Raw genomic sequence first — 23644 nt, 5'->3', positions numbered from 1 at the left:
GACTGCTAAACATCTGCCAAGACTGACATCATAATTGTACCTATCTGCAAGTGGACCAAAGATCAATGCAACAATATCCACACATTAAAATAAAGATGTAAATAATTGTTTATGATGTAAGAGAGTAACTGAAACTATAACAGTATTAAAACTGAAATACCTTCCTGACAATATGGTAATTCGCCAGTCCAGTTTCCGTAACGGCACTCAGTCACATTCCCTCCACGAAGTGTGAAACCATCCCTACACTTAAAACGAGCGAGCATACCATGTTCTGTTTTGGGAGCAATGACCAAGCCATTCCTGGGAGCTCTGGGCATACGCTTGCAGCGAGCTAAAATAAGAAAAGTTACTGCTCTATTAAATATTTACTCCTTAATTAAACTTTTTAAATGTGAAGTGAAAATAAAATTTTTTGTCTTTGAAGAACTCCAATTTTAGCAGAGAGAACTCTTCTATGCTGCTGATTACATACCTACCAATATCGATACAACTGTATATGCATCATCAAAATAATTGTTTACGTGCAAGCACTAAAATGAATTTGTACATGCATAGACATTCCAAAACTCAAATTTAATACCACTACCTCATCTTTCTTTGTCTAATTTTCACTTGGATAAGCTTGATCTGTTACAGTCACTCTCATTCCCCATTCTCCCACCTCCTTCTCTCTCTTAAAAATACACACACACACACACACACACACACACACACACACACACACACACACACACACAAAACATAGATGCACATAAAGATAAGAGTGCAAGTTTTATCATTGTAGCTATATTCAAACTGTGCCATTGTTATTTGTTCTGTGACATATATTACTTTGTATTTATTTATACCAAATAACAAAATTCAATTGAGAAAACTGTAAAATTACAAGGAAACAACATGGCTGATCATTATTCAGTTGAAAAGGGAGGAGTGGGAGGCAGCAGATGGCCAGCCATTCTGTCTCACTATAATTTTATATTTATTTATTATTATCAGCCAGTCAAAACAAAAAAATACTAATTTCCTTAAATATCTTCCTGCATTTTGCAACAGTCTTCATGAGATTTGATTCTCTAAAAACAGGCTGTACTGGCAACAAACTGTCTTTAAAGACATACTACCATCGAATTGCTGATCAGAATTGTTAAAGCTTTTGTGACCACTTAATGACAAATTGTATGTTGGCTTCTGTCTCAGGTTCTTCAGCTGATATTTGTTTGATTATCAAGCTGCTTGGGAGATTCTTTGGGCAAGATGCAGTATCAGAGGTAGGCATAAAATTATATTTCAATCCTTCTATTGATCACCAGACTCGCCTCCTGATGTAATAGAAAACTTTAGAGAAAACCTCAGTTTGCTGATCATATAACAATCAAGTGGGAAAATTACAGTTTTGTTAGTGGTGGGTGTGACAAGACATCACACGAGGCATTACTTCTCTCAACTTCTCTCAAAAATACCTAGAACAAATGGTTCAGACTCCATTCATGATGGAAACAGATATAATGGCAACAAACATACCTGACACCATTGAGGATGTCCACATTAAAACTAGTATCAGTGACCATATGGCAGTTGTAGCAACAGTGACTGCCAAGTGTCATTTCCCAGTGAGGAACTTGGAACTTTTAACTCATGACAGGAGCATGTAGAGGAACTATGGCTCAAATTTAACAGAACAGTTGACCATGCACTGAATAGATATGGGCCCGCTGGGACACTTCATTATGGGAAACACCCTCTATGGGACACAGTCACTGTACAGAAACTTCTATCGAAAGTGAGACTATTGTATAATTAGTATGAAACAAAGCAGCAGGCCATAGGTAGAGAACATGTTAGGCTGTCAAGTTAACAATGCATAAACCCTTCAATCACGACTGTAACATAATATGACAGAAAGATCTCTCATGAAGTCCAAAGAAATTCTGGTTGTATGTGAAAGCTGTTAGTGGTGCCAAAGTTGGTGTCCAGCCACTCATGGATGAGAAAGGAACTGAAACTGAGGGTAGAAAAGCTAAAGGAGAAATACTTAACCCTGTTTTCAAATGCTCAATTACAAAGCAAAACCGATGGGTATTGCCCCAATTTAATTCTTATGCCACTGAAAAGATGGGTGAAATAGATATTAACGCCAGTGGCAATGAGAAACAGTAGAAATTGTTAAAACTGAGCAAAGTTCCAGGGCCCAATGGAATCCTTATCTGATTCTACACTGAATTTATGGTTGAGTTATCAACAAACAGTCCATTATCCTTGATTTTCATTTCTTGTAGAATCTTAGAACATATTCTGAGCTCATATTTAAGGCGGTATCTTGAACAGAATGACCTGCTTCATGCCAACCAGCACGGATTTTGAAACCATAGATCACATGAAATCCAACTTGCAATTTTCTCAAATGATGCTACAAAAGCCAGGGATCAAGGTAATCATGTAAATGCAGTCCAGAATGAGATTTTTCCACTCTGCAGTGGAGTGAGCATGTGAGTTCCAGTCTCAGTCTGGCACACAGTTTTAATCTGCCAAGAAGTTTCATGTTGATGTAGTATTTCTTGATTTCTGAAAGGCATTTGACTCAGTACCACAACCACGCTCATTATCAAAAGTATGGTCATATGGGTTATCAAGTGAAATATGTGACAGGACTGAGAATTTCTTGATGGGGAGGATGCAGCAAGTTAGATGAAGAGTCACAGACTGATGTAGACATAACTTCGGGTGTATGGGAGGGAAGTGAGTTAGGGCCCCTAGCTATTCATGTTATATATTAATGGTCTTGCAGACAATATTAATAGTAACCTTAGATTTTTTGCAGGTGATGCAGTTATTTATAACGAATTACTGTCTGAAAGACACTGCACAAATATTCAGCCAGATCTAGAAATGTTAGATTATGAACTTCACAAAAAGAAAAAAAAATGTAATATACCATAATATCAGTGAGACACAACTGGAATTGGTGAACTCATACAAATTCCTGGTCTAACACTTTGTATGGTCATGAAATTGAACAGTCATGTAGGCTTAGTTGTGGGTAAAGTACGTAGAGATTTATTGTTAGAATAATGGAGAAATGCAACCAGTCTACGAAGGGGACTGTTTAGAAATCACTCGTGTGACCCATCCAAGAATATTGCTGAAGTGTGTGCAGCCCATACAAGAAAGGACTGACGGACTGACGGGATACTGAATGTGTCAAGAGAAGGGCGAAACAAATGGTCACAAGTTTGTCTGACCCGCAGGAGAGTGTCACAGAGATGTTGAAAGAACTGAACTGGCAGACTCTTGAAGATAAGACATAAACTATCCCTAGAAAGTCTACTTATGAAGTTTCAGGAACCAGCTTTCAATGATGACTTTAGGAACATACTACAACCCCCCACATATCACTCCCATAGGAATTACTTGGGCAATATCAGACCAATTACAGCATGCACAGAGGTATTTAAACAATCATTACAGCATGCACAGAGGTATTTAAACAATCATTCTTCCCACACTACATATGTGAATGTAATGGGAAGAAGCCCTAAGTTCTGGTACATTGGAACATAACCTCTGCCGTATACTTCACAGTTGTTTGGAGAGCATGGATGTAGTTGAATTGCTCTTAGCAAATACTTAATGTGAATTGTAAGATCTCATTTCTTCTCACATTGAGAGCTATACCACCAACAGCAGATGCACATTTGATGGCTAATGACATTGTAAAATGAATACTGTTCCTGCGAACTACAGCAACACACAAAACATTTCTTTTCATTTGTGTTCTACATAGTTACCTTCAAAATTGGATGACTTGAATCTGTCATAAAATATCTCTTTCAACTAGGTACTCACTCAGCTTAACATGTATGTAGTGTCTATTTCAATAGTAAACTGTTTTCGTGCAGTGATCTCACTACATTGTGCTCAGCAAAATCAAAGGCACATTTATGAAACTTAGTGCACTCTGAATTTGATATAGTACTAAATTACCTGCATGAAATTTATTTCAAGAATAATCATATTAGGAAATTAGCAAGTCAATAGCAAGCTTAAAATAAAGTGTGAAAAATAATAATTTAAATCACTGAAAGTATCTCTGCAACTACTAATCTTAAAAGTGTTTTATGATCGAAGGTTAAAAACATAAATCCCAGTGCACGGGTCAGCAATTACTTATCAAGCATTTATCAATCACAAAATAAGTTGCTCTTTTTTGCAATTTTTTTTCTGAAATATACACTAGTGCAAAACTGTTAAAGACTCAATGAAGGTTGTTTTCTTAAACACTAGTTTAAAATTCCACATCTGTAACACACAAATATTAATACTTCTCATTTTATTTGTATGGCAATCACAGTTAATCAAATTTCTGCATTTTATTTGCAGTCATGTACAGTTAAGACCACTAAAGTATGTTCACATGTTGGAGGTAGCACACAAACTATCAGCTCAAATTATGAGAACTGTGGTTCATTATGTTGAAAATTAAACATTTTGAGAGAATCAAAACTAGTTGCAATATCCAATGTCCCATCTGCATAACAATGCCATCTGCTATCATTTCTGTGTATTTCTTCTCAAAGCTGAACCCACATTTCCATTAGTCAGAACTAAGGTAATTATGTATACTATGGCTCCATAAGGAATATAAATATTTGAGTAAAAGCTGAATGGGACTGAAAACTACAGCAATAACATGGGATGATCAGTCTGTGGATTTTCATATAAAGTTAGTACTATTATGATGTATTAAGTGAATGTTTCATTAAGATACACATACTATTAGAAAAGTGTTTACTATGAAATGTTAAATTAAGACCAACTGGAGAATGGAAGAGTTGACGTGCAGGTTTCCATTATTCGTGTTTTAGTTAGTTACTGATAAGTAGACATGGCTGTTCTGTCACAAATATTGTCAATGTTCATTTCTGATTTTCATGATAGGAGACTAATGCCCATGGTATTTGCTTTTCAGTAGAAATATCTATAAAAATTGAGGATCAATTCAACTTGGCTGTCCTTACGTACTTTACAGACAAAGAGAAACACATTGGTAGAAGTTATTTTAGACAAGAATGCACTCAGCTCATTAAAAGGTGGAAGTGTAATGAACATTCAGGGAGAATGTTACATTTTCTATTTTTTGTGCTAAAGTACTCTGGATCCTCCCAATGAACTTGCCAAGGTGAGATGGCTTGTGTTCCTCAACAATACAGACAGCTGTACCACTGGTGCTCTAATGTTTGGTTTAATAATCATGATATCCTTTTGGGTAAAATATTCCTGAAGTATAATAGCCCCCATTCAGTTATCCTTGGGGACAGGGAGGGTGGGGCAACAACATGCAAGAGAATATCATCATCAGAGTAAAAAGTGGTCACAGCGTCAAATGTTAGAAGCCGTAGTTGGGTGCATAGTTTAGAGAACTTAAATAGGGAAATGGAGGGTCAAAGTTAGCTATAGTGGGAATTAGTGAAGTGGCTGCAAGAGCAGAACTTCTGGTCAGATGAGTAGAATACAAAATCAAACAGGGGTAATGCAGGACTAGCTCTAGTAATGTACTGAAAAAGAGAAATGCAGGCTAGTAATGTACTGAAAAAGAGAAATGCAGGTAAGCTACTATGAACAGAATAGTGAACACATTATCATAGCCAAGATAGACATACAGCCAACACCCACTACAGTAGTAACCAACTGGCTTCACAAACAATGAAGAGATTGAAATTGTGTATAATGAGATAAAGGAAATTATTCAAATTGTTGAGGGAGATGAAAATTTAATTGTGATGTATGACTGGATTTGGTGTAGGTAAAGCAAGAGAAAGAAAACTAGTAGGCGCACATACACTGGAGGAAAGGTACAAAAGGTACCGGCATCAGAATTTTGCACACAGCACAATTTAATCACCACTTAAATTTGATTTAAGAATCTTGAAAGAAGGCTGTATACACGGAAGAGACCTGGAGTACAGAAAGGTTTCAGACTGATTATATAATGTGTGGCAACCCACTGGGGTACTACCTAGATATAGGGCACCAGCCAATGTCCCCAATGTCAGCCGTCATTGTAGGACTGGCACAAGCGATGAGACTGTCACTCCAAATCCCTTACTGTGAAGTGTGGCTGCCATGGGGCAATGCTGCAGCCGAGCAATTGTGTATAGCAGGTGCACAGGTATTTCCCAGCACCACTTGCGTCACGCTGTCTACATATCTAACCATCACCTGGAGATTGTCCTCAGTCGGCTCCAACTCATTTTGTTATTTAATACATTAGCTAGAACTGTACTGTACTTATATTGCCATGTGGCTATGCCATACATGTATATGTTGTGAACTATTGTCCTGTGAGATTATTAAATATACTTGTTCTGGAGATGTTTTTTTATGTTGTGAATTACAGCATAATTGACATCCATCTTAGTATTTTTCGCATTTGTTACGTAACCATGGACATGCTACTTTACTAGGACTGTGTGTGTCAATGTAAGTCATGGTACAGCAATTTCAACAACAGTAATTTATGGGACAGAAACATCACGTAGCCTTCTTGTCTGCATTGTACTCCTGGTTGTAAGCTAAAAATCCGCCACTGTTCTCACCTGGCAGAAGAAGGAGAAGCGCACGAGAAGTGCTTCTGGTAGCACCTTGCTGCATTCCGTGAACAGATCCAGTCATGATAAAATGACTTTTCCTGTCATGAATCTCACTTAGCACATACCAGCTTCTGTGCAAACTGGTCCCTCTCAAGGAATCTGCACACACGGCCTTTGACAAAATGTGTGGCTATTAACTACCTTCTTTCACCAACTGTACCACATCACTGCATCCTGTGTGGAATTTTATCAGTGTTGTAAACAGCCTAATCAGTCATACAATGCATGGACAGATGAACTGCAGGGAGTCAGTAGGAACTGCCATTTTCTGACTTCAGTAAATAAGGAATTGTATGGATTAAGGATGCAATTATTCAAGTGGCTCCAGATAAGGAGGTGTATAAGAAAGCTCTACAATGTGAGAGGCCTACTTTGGAACACATTTTAAGCATGGCCCAGTCCTTGGAAGTTTCCCAGGCTGTGGGCCATCAATTACAATTCTGAGGCTAGGTGGTAGGTAGCGCATCAAACCCGGGCGAGGGATCTAGCTTTGTTGACACAGCAAATGTGGCAACAGCAGAGTGCAAACCACTGCCACATCCCACTCCATCTTCTAAACAAGGAAAGGAGCCTCAGTCTCCCTGACTGACACTCTTTTCCATTGTACCTGGAATGTTTTAAGACACATGCCAGAGAACATTGTCCCAATAGGTGGGCACAGTGCGAGGCACACCTGAAGAAAGGACATCTTGTATCTGTATGTCATGCTCCAGACACAAAACACTTGTCTCAACAGGACCTAACAGATATCAATGCGAATTTGACAGAGTCTAACACCACAGTAGGGTCTCCTAATAAACCATTCATCAAGCTCACATTGTGCAATAAACAAGTTCAGCTACAAGTTGACATTGGTGCCTCTGTGTCCCTGTTAAACTATCAAACATATCTCCAGCTGAGAGTGCTGCCTCTTCAATAAACAGCTTGCTGCTTGGTGGTGTACAACAAGTTCCTCTCAAAGGACAACTCGTAATTGCTGGGACATGCAAAAATGTTGTATGCCACCTTCCCTTCCTTGTGGTTCACAACAAGGATATGGAGAATTTATTCAGTCTTGATGCTTTTCAACTTTTGAATTTGTATTTCATGACTTGGTCCACCTGTTCTCGGAACAAGTACCATTTCGAGATTTGGAAACCCTCAGTAAGGAGTACTCTGAAATTTACTCTGAGGACCTAGAACTTTCAGGCACACATTACATTAAAGAAATTGGCAACCCTCACTTCTTTCGTGTACAGCCTGTGCCCCTTACACTGTGGGATACCATCGAGAATGAGCTAGATATATTGACAGCTTTGGACGTCACTGAACATGTATCTGTGAGAAAGTGGGCAATACCTTTGGTTATTGTGTTTGGAGACCTTACGGTTACAGTCTATTTCCTGTTAGAGACTGATATGTATTTGGGTTCAAAACAAGATTTTTTTCTGTACTTGCAGGTGGACAGTATTTTTTGAAGGTTGATCTCTCTGAAGCTTACTTACAACTACTTCTGGATGAGGAATCACAGGACAGGTAGTCAACACACCATATGGATTATATAGTTTCAGATTCTTAGTTTCAGGGATGGCCAGTGCCCCAGTGAGTTTTCAAAGGTTCCTAGAGCAATTTCTGCAGGATGTTCAGGGCTGCATAAATTATCTAGATGATATTGTAATGACTGGAGCCTGTGATGCCATGACTAATCACAAGTTTTAATTTCTTTCTTTTCCTTTACTAGCTAGTACTTCATAGACGTATTTCTGATGATGTAGAATATTTTTCATTTGGTTATACAGTGTAGAATATGAAGTGTATGTGACTATGTTTACTGTGCTATTTTCTATGCGAGTTCCTTACATAAAGACTTGGATTTTTGTTCTGATGCTCTTTCAGATAGTTTTATGAAATGTATTGTGTGAAACGGAATGCAATAGGCAGAAGTGTTGTAAGAACTGTGGAACGAGCATAGTGTGGCAAATAGTCGCCGGGTCACGAATGGCACATGAACGTGGCGATATGAAAGCAAGTAGTGTGTGTAGTAATGGTGTGTGTTTAAGACGATATTAATACCAGACTTTTGTGTGTTATACACGGTTTAAAATTTGACTATATGATGGATATTCTAAACTGATGCTGTATTACGCAAACACTGTTGGTTCTTACAGAATGATACTTGTCGCAGTGACAATGCACTCATGAACAGACAGTATTGTTGTCGATTTGGAATTGAACTGTATTATATTCATTGTAAATTTAATGTTGCTCATTTTTCTTGACAACAAAATATGATGTGTGCTAAAACACTAACCGCCAAAGTTGTTGTTGTTGTGGTCCTCAGTCCCGAAACTGGTTTGATGCAGCTCTCCATGCTACTCTATCCTGTGCAAGCTTCTTCATCTCCCAGTACCTACTGCAACCTACATCCTTATGAATCTGCTTAGTGTATTCATCTCTTGGTCTCCCTCTACGATTTTTACCCTCCACGCTGCCCTCCAATGCTAAATTTGTGATCACTTGATGCCTCAAAACATGTCCTACCAACCGATCCCTTCTTCTATTCAAGTTGTGCCACAAACTTCTCTTCTCCCCAATCCTATTCAATACCTCCTCATTAGTTACGTGATCTACCCACCTTATCTTCAGCATTCTTCTGTAGCACCACATTTCGAAAGCTTCTATTCTCTTCTTGTCCAAACTGGTTATCGTCCATGTTTTACTTCCATACATGGCTACACTCCATACAAATACTTTCAGAAACGACTTCCTGACACTTAAATCTATACTCGATGTTAACAAATTTCTCTTCTTCAGAAACGATTTCCTTGCCATTGCCAGTCTACATTTTATATCCTCTCTACTTCAACCATCATCAGTTATTTTACTCCCTAAATAGCAAAACTCCTTTACTACTTTAAGTGTCTCATTTCCTAATCTAATCCCCTCAGCATCACCCGATTTAATTTGACTACATTCCATTATCCTCGTTTTGCTTTTGTTGATGTTCATCTTATATCCTCCTTTCAAGACATTGTCCATTCCGTTCAACTGCTCTTCCAAGTCCTTTGCTGTCTCTGACAGAATTACAATGTCATCGGCAAACCTCAAAGTTTATACTTCTTCTCCATGAATTTTAATACCTACTCCGAATTTTTCTTTTGTTTCCTTTACTGCTTGCTCAATATACAGATTGAATAACATCGGGGAGAGGCTACAACCCTGTCTCACTCCTTTCCCAACCACTGCTTCCCTGTCATGCCCCTCGACTCTCATAACTGCCATCTGGTTTCTGTACAAATTGTAAATAGCCTTTCGCTCCTTCTAATTTACCCCTGCCACCTTCAGAATTTGAAAGAGAGTATTCCAGTTAACATTGTCAAAAGCTTTCTCTAAGTCTACAAATGCTAGAAACGTAGGTTTGCCTTTTCTTAATCTTTCTTCTAAGATAAGTCGTAAGGTCAGTATTGCCTCACGTGTTCCAACATTTCTACGGAATCCAAACTGATCTTCCCCGAGGTCCGCTTCTAGTAATGAAATGAAAAGGCGTGTGACGAGGGCCTCCCTTCGGGTAGACCGTTCGCCTGGTGCAAGTCTTTCAATTTGACGTCACTGCTGCGACTTGCGTGTCGGTGGGGATGAAATGATGATGATTAGGACAACACAACACCCAGTCCCCGAGCGGAGAAAATCTCCGACCCAGCCGGGAACCGAACCCGGGCCCTTTGCATTGACAGTCTGTCGCGCTGACCACTCAGCTACCGGGGGCGGACACCGCCAAAGTGGAAACTGTGAACTGTGTTGCTAGACAAGTGACTGTTTTTGTGGGAACAGTGTTATCATGAACCATGAATATTAACAGCAGATGGACTGTCTAATGTCGCAATTGGCAAATTATAGCAAATTGAATGTTAATTTAAACATGAAGTATGGGCTGTGCCAAACTAACGTGTGTGAAAGTTGCAGCTGAAATAATACAATCTTCAAGTGCTGCATAAACAAAACAGTTACGTGGTTCTGGCTTACAACAAATGGGTGCTGCACAACTTAGTACCACTGCCAGCTGAAACACGATGTAAGGAAAGAGGATATATTAATACCAAGGACACGACTGGATGAACTCATAGGACTCACATCAGCAACTTCAAATGGCTTCTACCGCCATCGCCACATCATGTCGACCCAGAACAGATAAGACTCAGAACCATTCCTCTCTTTGAGAAACTCACAACTGTAATCAATTTAATTTCTTTCTGCTTTACAATAGACTATCTCTAAATGTTTCTCTCTGTAAATAAAAGTAGTGTATTGTAAAGATTGTTCACTTTCACTGGCTGTTGACCCCACCACTAACAGTAGTTCTTGCCATCATTTACTTGTTTTTGCTTTTCTGTGTATTTGTACTAGTCATTGCATGCATTGTATGTATCTTTTGGAAGGGCATGCTTCAATGTATACATATATGATAGTTTAGACAGGAGAATTTACGTGTTGTACTGTGAAATGTGGCCAGACGTGTATGTTGAGGCATCCACCATTGAAGTTATTTACACTGACCAATTACAAAGAAGTAGCTTGTTTGCCATTGGTTCAAGTTAGTGTATTAGAGGGAACTTTGAATCTGACAGCTGTCGAAGTATGCGATCTTTGTTTACATGCCACTTAATGTCATATTTCTATTCATTCATGTCTAGATACAAATTTATCTGAGTTTAACTGTCACTAGTAAGCAAAATTACAGTATACTGTGTCATTATTTATCAAATTAGCTTCAGAATGTTTTACTGTTTTCCACTATCAAAGGATTTTATTATAAGAATTATAACAGGATTGGGAAACTTCTCATATAGAGGTTTGCTTTTGAAGTTTCTGGAAATAAAACAGGTTCTTGGGATGTATACAATATTAATTTACTTCATGCAGTTTTCTTTAAACATTTTCTGATTACAAATTCACGGTCATAGTAAATCTCCAGGAACCATTTTCTTCACAAGCCACAAAGAAAGAACACTTAGGAAATAATGCTGTGGCTGCTCGACACCCTCAAGTCTGCAGGCCTTGAATGCAATCTCAAAAAATCTCTCTTCTCTTAACCATTGGTGTAATATCCAGGACTCATCATCTCTCATGAAGGTATTAAGTTCACACAGAAGATGGTCAACAACACCATCTCTCCTCGAATTTAAAGGAGCTCCAGTCCTTCTTGGGAAAAGTGATGTACTACAGAAAATTATCCTGGTTGTGCACACTCTCAACAACCTGTGGAAGAACAACATGCCTTTTGTTTGGTCAGAGGCACATGAACAGCTGTTGAAGGCCTTGACGCAGGCCCTCCTATCAGTTCCATGTCTCACTATATTTCAACCAGGCAAACAGTTAGTGGTCATGGAGGATACCTCTGAATGTGGCCTGGGGCATTTCTTGCACACACAGACACAGACAGGTCTGAGCACATGATCGCTTTTGCATCAAAGATGTCCAACATTGTTGCAGAAGAGGTATTTGCAAGTCAAAAAAGACGCTCTCAGTATCATCTTTGAACTGAAGAAATTCCATATATTCCTATATGGGATGAAGTTTCATCTCATTACAGATCATAAGCCATCAATCTCCCTCTTCAGTCCTGTGGCAAGGCTACATGAAAGCATGAAAGGACAACCCACCAACTCCAGTGGCAGGCACTCTTTCTCAGCAGGTACAGTTATGAAATTCACTTCTGCTCTACTGCACAACAAGCCAACATAGTGCCCCTTCCCGTCTCCCAAGGGGGCCTGAACTGGAGTAGAACCAAGACACGATCTTATGCTTCCAGTTGGATGAGGAGGCTCAACAGGTGGTGGACAGTTTTACCATGGTAATCATGTAGCTGTGCCCATAGCGAAGGACACAATCATACAAGAGGTAAATTAGTATATTCAACAGGGCTGGCCGGACCACATCCTCGGACCGATTCTAACCCATGGAGGCATTACTTCCACCTAACCAGCAGCTAATCCTGGAGGACGGAGTTATCCTCCTAATCACAGATCAGCAGTCTCTCCGGATAGTGCCATGAGAACCCCTTTGCATGACAATCTTACAGATCTTGCCCCATGGTCACTGCAGCATCTCATGAACTAAATTGCTCACCTGGGGCCATGTTTACTGGCTGGGCTTAGACCAGCAGGTCAAACATCTTGTTTGCAATTGTCATCAGTATGAACAAGAGTAAATAGTTACCCACCAAAACTTCTCATTCTGCCTGATGTCTTCACACCCAAGGGAGCAGCTTCATGTCAGGCCCACTGGCCCCTCCCTTGATACTACCAGGCTGTTGTTATCAACACATACTCCCATTTTCTGTATGTGGTCAACTGTCAGTTCACAAGAGTGTAAGCTATGGTCATAGTGCTCAGCAGAATTTTCACCACCAAAGAACTTCCTCTTGCACAGGTGTTGGACAATGGATCACAATTTTGCTCTCAGGTTTCTGGTAAGTTGGCCACACGAAATTACATTCAACACTTTCTGTCTCTGCCATTCCACTCCCAATCAAATGGTGACATCAAAAGACTTGTGCAAACTTTTAAAATACAGATGAAGAAATATATGGCCAGCTCATACAGATTAGGCGCTAACTCATTTTTTTAATTACTGCAGATTGACACCAATTGGGGAGCAGCGTGTTGCCAAAGTCCTCCATAGCATTCAGCCACTTCTTGCTGCCAATGCCTGTCGGGCAATCCATAGTACTGTCTCCATGCTTCCAGCTAGGCACCCACCTGTGTATGTGTGGATCTTTAGACGCAGGGACAAGTGGATTCCAGTGGTCATCCAGTAGCAGCAGGGGCACTAAGTGTTCATTCTGACCACAAGGGACTGTATGGCAACACACCATCAGAATCAGCTCCACACTGCGGCAACACAACCTTTCGTTTCTCTTTTCAGGAGTCTCCGCTATCTCCCTTCCTGCTCCTGAACTGTTCCTACCATCTGGTTCTCAGCCTGTTTGCAATTCCAGCCACACTCTTGTTCACTCAGTTTACAGGCTGTCCAAGGCAGACCAGATATTGGAAGATTACCCTGCAGTACCAGCCCCACAGGCACTGCAGTCACCACTACAGCTCCCTTCCACGCCAGGATCTGAGATGGACATGGAGTGGCCTCCACAAACAGTGTCAGACCCACCAAGACTTTTTGGGTCTACACTGCTGTCAGGGCTGATGGGAACTGATAACACCATAGGGGGCGTCTGGTGCTTCCAAATACATCTGCCTGGTTCTGAGCACAGCCTTGGAAGGCAGGTGGAGGTGAACTCTCTGAGTTGGAGCTCACTGCTTCCCCATGGAAGAAGGAATGTGGTAACCCACTGGGCTACCCCCACGACATCAGGCATGACTGGCACACAGGACACAGCAATCACTCTGTGTCCACTATTGTGAAGCACGGCTACCAGGTGGAGACACTGCAGCTGAGTGACTGCAATCGTTCACAGTCTGGTCTTGCTCATCGTGCTGTTTTCTACACTAACTATAACTGTACTGTGCCTTTCTTATCACATGGCTATGATATACAGTGTATCCAGTGTGAACTATTGTCCTCTGAGATCATTAAATATACTTGTTCTGGAAGTGTCATCTTGGGGTTATATATAGTGAGTGACAACAGAGACTTCAAAATCAGATTTTAAACTGCAAGATATTTCCAGGGACAGATGCGGACTTTAACCATAATTTATTGATTAGGAACTACAGATTAAAATTCAAAAAATGCAAGAAGGTAGGAAATTAAGTAGACTGGTTCCAGATAAACTGAAGGGACCAGAGGACATTGAGATTTTTAGAGGGAACATTAGGCACTGAGGTAAGCAGAAGATGACACAGCTAAAATGACAAGGCAAAGTAGAAATCCCTGAATAGCACAGGAGATACTGAATTTAACTGAAGGAAAAAAATGTAAAAAAGGAGCAAGTGGAATGAAATACATATGTCTAAAAACGAGATTGATAGAAAATGAAAAATGGATATCAGGAATAGCTAGAGGATAACTGAAAGGCTGTAACTGCAAGCATTACTAGGGGGAAATAGATGCTCCCTACATAAATATTTGCAGAAAAGAGAAGAAGATGTATGAATATCAAGCACTCGGATGGCAAACCAGAACTAAATGAAGAACAGAAAACTCGAAGGTGGAAGGAATATGTAGAGGGCCTACACAAGGCAGAGGTGATATGACACTGTGAGAAGCATTTGACACAGCATTGAAAGACTTAAGTGAAAACATGGCCCCAGGAGTTAATATTATTCAGCTATCGAACTAAGATGTAGACTAGGCTGTAGATACAACAAAACTCACACACATTCACACAAGCACAACTATCTCTCACTATTATGTGACTTACCAAAATATATATACAAAATTCAAGCTTTCACAACAAACTGTTGCCTCATCAGGAAAGAGGGAAGGAGAGGGAAAGACGAAAGGATGTGGGTTTTAAGGGAGAGGGTAAGGAGTCATTCCAATCCCGGGAGCGGAAAGACTTACCTTAGGGGGAAAAAAGGACGGGTATACACTCGCACACACACACATATCCATCCACACATATAACGACACAAGCAGACATATTTGAGAACAAAGATATATTTGAAGACAAAGAGTTTGGGCAGAGATGTCAGTCGAGGCGGAAGTGCAGAGGCAAAGATGTTGTTGAATGACAGGTGAGGTATGAGTGGCGGCAACTTGAAATTATCGGAGATTGAGGCCTGGTGGATAACGGGAAGAAAGGATATATTGAAGAGCAAGTTCCCATCTCCGGAGTTTGGATAGGTTGGTGTTAGTGGGAAGTATGCAGATAACCCGGACAGTGTAACAATGTGCCAAGATGTGCTGGCCGTGCACCAAGGCATGTTTAGCCACAGGGTGATCCTCATTACCAACAAACACTGTCTGCCTGTGTCCATTCATGCGAATGGACAGTTTGTTGCTGGTCATTCCCACATAGAATGCGTCACAGTGTAGGCAGGTCAGTTGGTAGATCACGTGGGTTCTGGGTTTGAGAGGATGAGGAAGTGGCTCTGGTTATTTGCTTTCGCATCCCGCAACTACCCTCCTGACCTGGTACAGAAGCAACTAAACCAGAGCCACTTCCTCATCCTCTCAAACCCAGAACCTCCCACAGAAGAACCACAAAAGTGCCCAACTTGTGACAGGATACTTTCGGGGACTGGATCAGACTCTGAATGTGGCTCTCCAGCAGGGATACGACGTCCTCAAATCGTGCCCTGAAATGAGATCCATCCTTCATGAAATCCTCCCCACTCCACCAAGAGTGTCTTTCCGCCGTCCACCTAACCTTCGTAACCTCTTAGTTCATCCCCATGAAATCCCCAAACCACCTTCCCTACCCTCTGGCTCCTACCCTTGTAACCGCCCCTGGTGTAAAACCTGTCCCATGCACCCTCCAACCACCACCTACTCCAGTCCTGTAACCCGGAAGGTGTACACGATCAAAGGCAGAGCCACGTGTGAAAGCACCCACGTGATCTACCAACTGACATGCCTACACTGTGACGCATTCTATGTGGGAATGACCAGCAACAAACTGTCCATTAGCATGAATGGACACAGGCAGACAGTGTTTGTTGGTAATGAGGATCACCCTGTGGCTAAACATGCCTTGGTGCATGGCCAGCACATCTTGGCACAGTGTTACACCATCCGGGTTATCTGCATACTTCCCACTAACACCAACCTATCCAAACTCTGGAGATGGGAACTTGCTCTTCAATATATCCTCTCTTCCCGTTATCCACCAGGCCTCAATCTCCGCTAATTTCAAGTTGCCGCCACTCATACCTCATCTGTCATTCAACAACATCTTTGCCTCTGCACTTCCGCCTCGACTGACATCTCTGCCCAAACTCTTTGTCTTCGAATATATCTTTGTCTTCAAATATGTCTGCTTGTGTCTGTATATGTGTGGATGGATATGTGTGTGTGTGCAAGTGTATACCCGTCCTTTTTTCCCCCTAAGGTAAGTCTTTCCGCTCCCGGGATTGGAATGACTCCTTACCCTCTCCCTTAAAACCCACATCCTTTCGTCTTTCCCTCTCCTTCCCTCTTTCCTGATGAGGCAACAGTTTGTTGCGAAAGCTTGAATTTTGTGTGTATGTTTGTGTCTATCGACGTGCCAGCGCTTTCGTTTGGTAAGTCACATCATCTTTATATATATATATATATATATATATATATATATATATATATAGGCAACGGCCTTGCCACAGTGGATACACCGGTTCCCGTGAGATCACCGAAGTTAAGCGCTGTCGGGCGTGGCCGGCGCTTGGATGGGTCACCATCCCGCCGCCACGTGCTGTTGCCATTTTTCGGGGTGCACTCAGCCTCGTGATGCCAATTGAGGAGCTACTCGACCGAATAGTAGCGGCTCCGGTCAAAGAAAACCGTCATAACGACCGGGAGAGCGGTGTGCTGACCCCATGCCCCTCCTATCCGCATCCTCACCTGAGGATGATACGGCGGTCGGATGGTCCCGATGGGTCGCTTGCGGCCTGTAGACGGAGTTAGTTTTTATATATATATATATATATATATATATATATATATATATATATATATATATATATATATATATATATATATATATATATACACTCCTGAAAATTGAAATAAGAACACCGTGAATTCATTGTCCCAGGAAGGGGAAACTTTATTGACACATTCCTGGGGTCAGATACATCACATGATCACACTGACAGAACCACAGGCACATAGACACAGGTAACAGAGCATGCACAATGTCGGCACTAGTACAGTGTATATCCACCTTTCGCAGCAATGCAGGCTGCTATTCTCCCATGGAGACGATCGTAGAGATGCTGGATGTAGTCCTGTGGAACGGCTTGCCATGCCATTTCCACCTGGCGCCTCAGTTGGACCAGCGTTCGTGCTGGACGTGCAGACCGCGTGAGACGACGCTTCATCCAGTCCCAAACATGCTCAATGGGGGACAGATCCGGAGATCTTGCTGGCCAGGGTAGTTGACTTACACCTTCTATAGCACGTTGGGTGGCACGGGATACATGCGGACGTGCATTGTCCTGTTGGAACAGCAAGTTCCCTTGCCGGTCTAGGAATGGTAGAACGATGGGTTCGATGACGGTTTGGATGTACCGTGCACTATTCAGTGTCCCCTCGACGATCACCAGTGGTGTACGGCCAGTGTAGGAGATGGCTCCCCACACCATGATGCCGGGTGTTGGCCCTATGTGCCTCGGTCGTATGCAGTCCTGATTGTGGCGCTCACCTGCACGGTGCCAAACACGCATACGACCATCATTGGCACCAAGGCAGAAGCGACTCTCATCGCTGAAGACGACACGCCTCCATTCGTCCCTCCATTCACGCCTGTCGCGACACCACTGGAGGCGGGCTGCACGATGTTGGGGCGTGAGCGGAAGACGGCCTAACGGTGTGCGGGACCGTAGCCCAGCTTCATGGAGACGGTTGCGAATGGTCCTCGCCGATACCCCAGGAGCAACAGTGTCCCTAATTTGCTGGGAAGTGGCGGTGCGGTCCCCTACGGCACTGCGTAGGATCCTACGTTCTTGGCGTGCATCCGTGCGTCGCTGCGGTCCGGTCCCAGGTCGACGGGCACGTGCACCTTCCGCCGACCACTGGCGACAACATCGATGTACTGTGGAGACCTCACGCCCCACGTGTTGAGCAATTCGGCGGTACGTCCACCCGGCCTCCCGCATGCCCACTATACGCCCTCGCTCAAAGTCCGTCAACTGCACATTCGGTTCACGTCCACGCTGTCGCGGCATGCTACCAGTGTTAAAGACTGCGATGGAGCTCCGTATGCCACGGCAAACTGGCTGACACTGACGGCAGCGGTGCACAAATGCTGCGCAGCTAGCGCCATTCGACGGCCAACACCGCGGTTCCTGGTGTGTCCGCTGTGCCGTGCGTGTGATCATTGCTTGTACAGCCCTCTCGCAGTGTCCGGAGCAAGTATGGTGGGTCTGACACACCGGTGTCAATGTGTTCTTTTTTCCATTTCCAGGAGTGTATATATATATAAAACAAAGATGATGTAACTTACCAAGTGAAAGTGCAACCAACAGTTGCTTCGTGAGGAAAGAGGGAAGGAGAGGAAAAGACGAAAGGATGTGGGTTTTAAGAGAGAGGGTAAGGAATCATTCCAATCCCGGGAGTGGAAAGACTTACCTTAGTGGGAAAAAAGGACAGGTATACACTCACACACACACACACACACACACACACACACACATCCATCCGCACATATACAGACACAAGCAGACATTTGTAAAGGCAAAAACCTTAAACCCACTCCCAACATCACCACTGCTGAAACCCAGGCCATCCGAGATCTGAAGGCTGACTGATCCATCGTCATTCTTCCGGCGGACAAGGGTTCCACAACCGTGGTACTTGATTGTCGGGAGTATATGGCTGAGGGACTGCGTCAGCTTTCAGACAACACCACATACAAAGTTTACCAAGGTAATCCCATTCCTGATGTCCAGGCGGAGCTTCAAGGAATCCTCAGAACATTAGGCCCCCTACAAAACCTTTCACCTGACTCCATCAACCTCCTGACCCCACCGACACTCCGCACCCCTACCTTCTACCTTCTTCCTAAAATCCACAAACCCAATTCTCCCGGCCGCCCCATTGTAGCTGGTTATCAAGCCCCCACAGAACGTATCTCTGCATACGTAGATCAACACCTTCAACCCATTACATGCACTCTCCCATCCTTCATCAAAGACACCAACCACTTTCTCGAACGCCTGGAATCCTTACCCAATCTGTTACCCCCAGAAACCATCCTTGTAACCATTGATGCCACTTCCTTATACACAAATATTCCGCATGTCCAGGGCCTCGCTGTGATGGAGCACTTCCTTTCACGCCGATCACCTGCCACCCTACCTAAAACCTCTTTCCACATTACCTCAGCCAGCTTCATACTGACTCACAACTTCTTCACTTCAACCTCCACTAATTTCAAGTTGCCGCCGCTCATACCTCACCTGTCATTCAACAACATCTTTGCCACTGTACTTCCGCCTCGACTGACATCTCTGCCCCAACTCTTTGCCTTTACAAATGTCTGCTTGTGTCTGTATATGTGCGGATGGATGTGTGTGTGTGTATGTGTGTGTATGTGTGTGTGTGTGTGTGTGTGTGTGTGTGTGGGTGTTTGTGTGCGAGTGTATACCTGTCCTTTTTTCCCCCTAAGGTAAGTCTTTCCGCTCCCGGGATTGGAATGACTCCTTACCCCCTCTCTTAAAACCCACATCCTTTCATCTTTCCCTCTCCTTCCCTCTTTCCTGACGAAGCAACCGTTGGTTGCGAAAGCTTGAATTTTGTGTGTGTGTTTGTGTTTGTTTGTGTGTCTATCAACATGCCAACACTTTCGCTTGGTAAGTTACATCATCTTTGTTTTTAGATATATTTTTCCCATGTGGAATGTTTCCCTCTATTACATTCATACCATTAATTTGACCCCAACAATTACGTTTGTTATTGTCACTGTTGCATTTCAAAATCTTTTCTGTCATCTTACTTTCTCTTTCTGTTTTTGCAAGTAGTTTCACTTTGCATTCACCTTCTCCTTTTTACCATAATCTACCATGCAATTTTATGCCGCCTATATATACTCAATAATACGTAACCCACTTCCTAACCATAACCAAAAATTTTTTTTTCCACTTTCAACACTACCACTGCTATAAAATCCACAATTTCCAGTTCACAAACAGTTCCTTTCACCTATTAAACAACCATTTTGGCTAGTTCTACCAAATTTCGCTTTATCTCCATTTCCATTTTTCCCACATCACTGAGCATTTTGAGCTGGTTCCTACAGGTTTTAACATCATTATTTCTTCGTCAGACAATTGTTAGCCTCATTTTCATAATCTGACATCACAAAACCACTCCTTTTAATACATTTACACGCAGTTCTTTTCGAAATTTTCCCAAATTTCTCCACCCTTTAATGTGTTTCGGCGGCAACACAACCACCTAACCGTTGTGCACATCGTTGTTTACCAACCCAGGTTCACCACAGGATCAACACAGCTCAACTTTAACCAACACTTTTTCGACTTTTTTCACACCAGATTTCGAGTTGCTTTCTAGTTCACCTTTATCTCTCCCCATATATTTTTATTTTCATTTCAGCCTCACATTACACTTTCCACCTTCAAATACCATGTCACCCTCACAACATCCCCACAATGACCCCATTAAGTTTTATTTACATTCCATCCGCAAACATGCCTTCGCCCTAGACAGATTACGTTCCCATATTTTATTTCCTCAGGATTGTCTGACATTTGGCATTACCCCCAAAGGCCTCACACTTAAAGTTCCCATCTCTGGCTGTAACCCTTCTTTCCATCAGTCCCTATACCAGTTCCAAACTGAACAATCCATTGCTCTCACCTACCTAATCCTTCACCTACACATCAACTCAGCCAATGAACACACCCGTCAACTCCAATCTATAATAAAAGTCCTCAATCTTTCCTCTCCCACATCCACACCGTCTGTTCAGAGCATCCTCCTACAGGCCAACCGCAAATTAGAAAAGCGTGCCACCCTCCACCTCAAAAAACTATCCAATCTCCTGGTTTCCCACCTCCGGAAGGCAACTCACTCACCCTCCACAACCTTTCCAGCAAACCTCAACCTCCTCTCATTGCACACAGACCCAGTCTCTCCCATCTACTCAATCTCCCACTTCCAGCTCCACTCCCCCCAAAACCTCAAAATTCTAATCAACACAATCTGGAACCACAACACCCTAATTCAGTAGTTAACCTTTCCTCCAAACCTCACTCCCAATCCAAAAGTCTGTCCTATCCAAAAGCCTCACCTTCAGCCCTACTCCCAGATTCAACCGAACAGCCCTCGTCAAAGATTTACTGTCCTACACTCGTACTCTCTGCTGGAAATATCACTTTGCCACGAAGAAAAATAATCCTAATCCTACTCCTAATGATCCAACTCCCCAAGACACTATCCAAATTGAAACCGGCCTGGAATTTCTCACTTCCAGCCTTGCCTCTCAATCCTTCTTAAAAAAAACTTAATCCTACTCCCAACATCACTATTGCTGAAGCCCAGGCTATCCGTGATCTGAAGTCTGACCGATCCATCGTCATTCTTCCGGCGGACAAGGGTTCCACAACCGGGGCATTTGATCGTCGGGAGTATGTGGCTGAGGGACTGCGTCAGCATTCAGACAACACCACATAGAAAGTTTTCCAAGGTAATCCCATTCCTGATGTCCAGGCGGAGCTTCAAGGAATCCTCAGAACCTTAGGTCCCCTACAAAACCTTTCACCTCACTCCATCAACCTCCTGACCCCACAGACACCCCGCGCCCCTACCTTCTACCTACTTCCTAAAATCCACAAACCCAATTCTCCCGGCCGCCCCATTGTAGCTGGTTATCAAGCCCCCACAGAACGTATCTCTGCATACGTAGATCAACACCTTCAACCCATTACATGCACTCTCCCATCCTTCATCAAAGACACCAACCACTTTCTCGAACGCCTGGAATCCTTACCCAATCTGTTACACCCGGAAACCATCCTTGTAACCATTGATGCCACTTCCGTACACACAAATATTCCGCATGTCCAGGGCCTCGCTGTGATGGAGCACTTCCTTTCACGCCGATCACCTGCCACCCTACCTAAAACCTCTTTCCTCATTACCTTAGCCAGCTTCATCCTGTCTCACAACTTCTTCACTTTCGAAGGCCAGACATACCAACAATTAAAGGGAACAGCCATGGGTACCAGGATGGACCCCTCGTACGCCAACCTATTCATGGGTCGCTTAGAGGAAGCCTTCTTGGTTACCCAGGCCTGCCAACCCAAAGTTTGGTACAGATTTATTGATGACATCTTCATGATCTAGACTCACAGTGAAGAAGAACTCCAGAATTTCCTCTCCAACCTCAACTCCTTTGGTTCCATCAGATTCACCTGGTCCTACTCCAAATCCCATGCCACTACCCTTGACGTTGACCTCCATCTGTCCAATGGCCAGCTTCACACATCAGTCCACATCAAACCCACCAACAAGTAACAGTACCTCCATTATGACAGCTGCCACATTCCACATCAAACGGTCCCTTCCCTACAGCCTAAGTCTTCGTGGCAAACGAATCTGCTCCAGTCCAGAATCCCTGAACCATTACACCAACAACCTGAAAACAGCTTTCGCATCCCGCAACTATCCTCTCAACCTGTTACAGAAGCAAATTACCACAGCCACTTCCTCATCCCCTCAAACCCAGAACCTCCCACAGAAGAACCCCAAAAGTGCCCCACTTGCGACAGGATACTTTCGGGGACTGGATCAGACTCTGAATGTTGCTCTCCAGCAGGGATACGACTTCCTCAAATCCTGCCATGAAATGAGGTCCATCCTTCATGAAATCCTCCCCACTCCACCAAGAGTGTCTTTCCGCCGTCCACCTAACCTTCGTAACCTCTTGGTTCATCCCTATGAAATCCCCAAACCACCTTCCCTACCCTCTGGCTCCTACCCTTGTAACCGCCCCTGGTGTAAAACCTGTCCCATGCACCCTCACACCACCACTTACTCCAGTCCTATAACCCGGAAGGTGTACATGATCAAAGGCAGAGCCACATGTGAAAGCACCCACATGATTTACCAACTGACCTGCCTACACTGTGAAGCTTTCTATGTGGGAATGACCAGCAAGAAACTGTCCATTCGCATGAATGGACACAGGCAGACAGTGTTTGTTGGTAATGAGGATCACCCTGTGGCTAAACATGTCTTGGTGCACGGCCAGCACATCTTGGCACAGTGTTATACCGTCCGGGTTATCTGAATACTTCCCACTTACACCAACCTGTCAGAACTCTGGAGATGGGAACTTGCCCTTCAGTATATCCTCTCTTCGTGTTACCCACCAGGCCTCAATCTCCGCTAATTTA

At 43.0% G+C, this 23644-nt stretch overlaps 1 protein-coding gene across 1 annotated transcript in view; it reads right to left on the bottom strand.

Annotated features, from left to right (window-relative positions):
* The window catches only part of LOC126195511 (sushi, von Willebrand factor type A, EGF and pentraxin domain-containing protein 1-like), a 436314-nt gene that overhangs the window by 215916 nt on the left and 196754 nt on the right, over positions 1-23644 (bottom strand). Inside the window, exon 7 of the mRNA XM_049934138.1 lies at positions 161-334. Coding sequence (XP_049790095.1) covers positions 161-334 — 174 coding nt within the window. The remainder of the gene's footprint in view (positions 1-160; positions 335-23644) is intronic.

The sequence above is a fragment of the Schistocerca nitens genome, chromosome 7, assembly GCF_023898315.1.
Source record: "Schistocerca nitens isolate TAMUIC-IGC-003100 chromosome 7, iqSchNite1.1, whole genome shotgun sequence".
Lineage (NCBI taxonomy): Eukaryota > Metazoa > Arthropoda > Insecta > Orthoptera > Acrididae > Schistocerca > Schistocerca nitens.
Note: the sequence above shows the minus strand (reverse complement) of the source record. Positions and strands in the feature narration are given on the sequence as shown.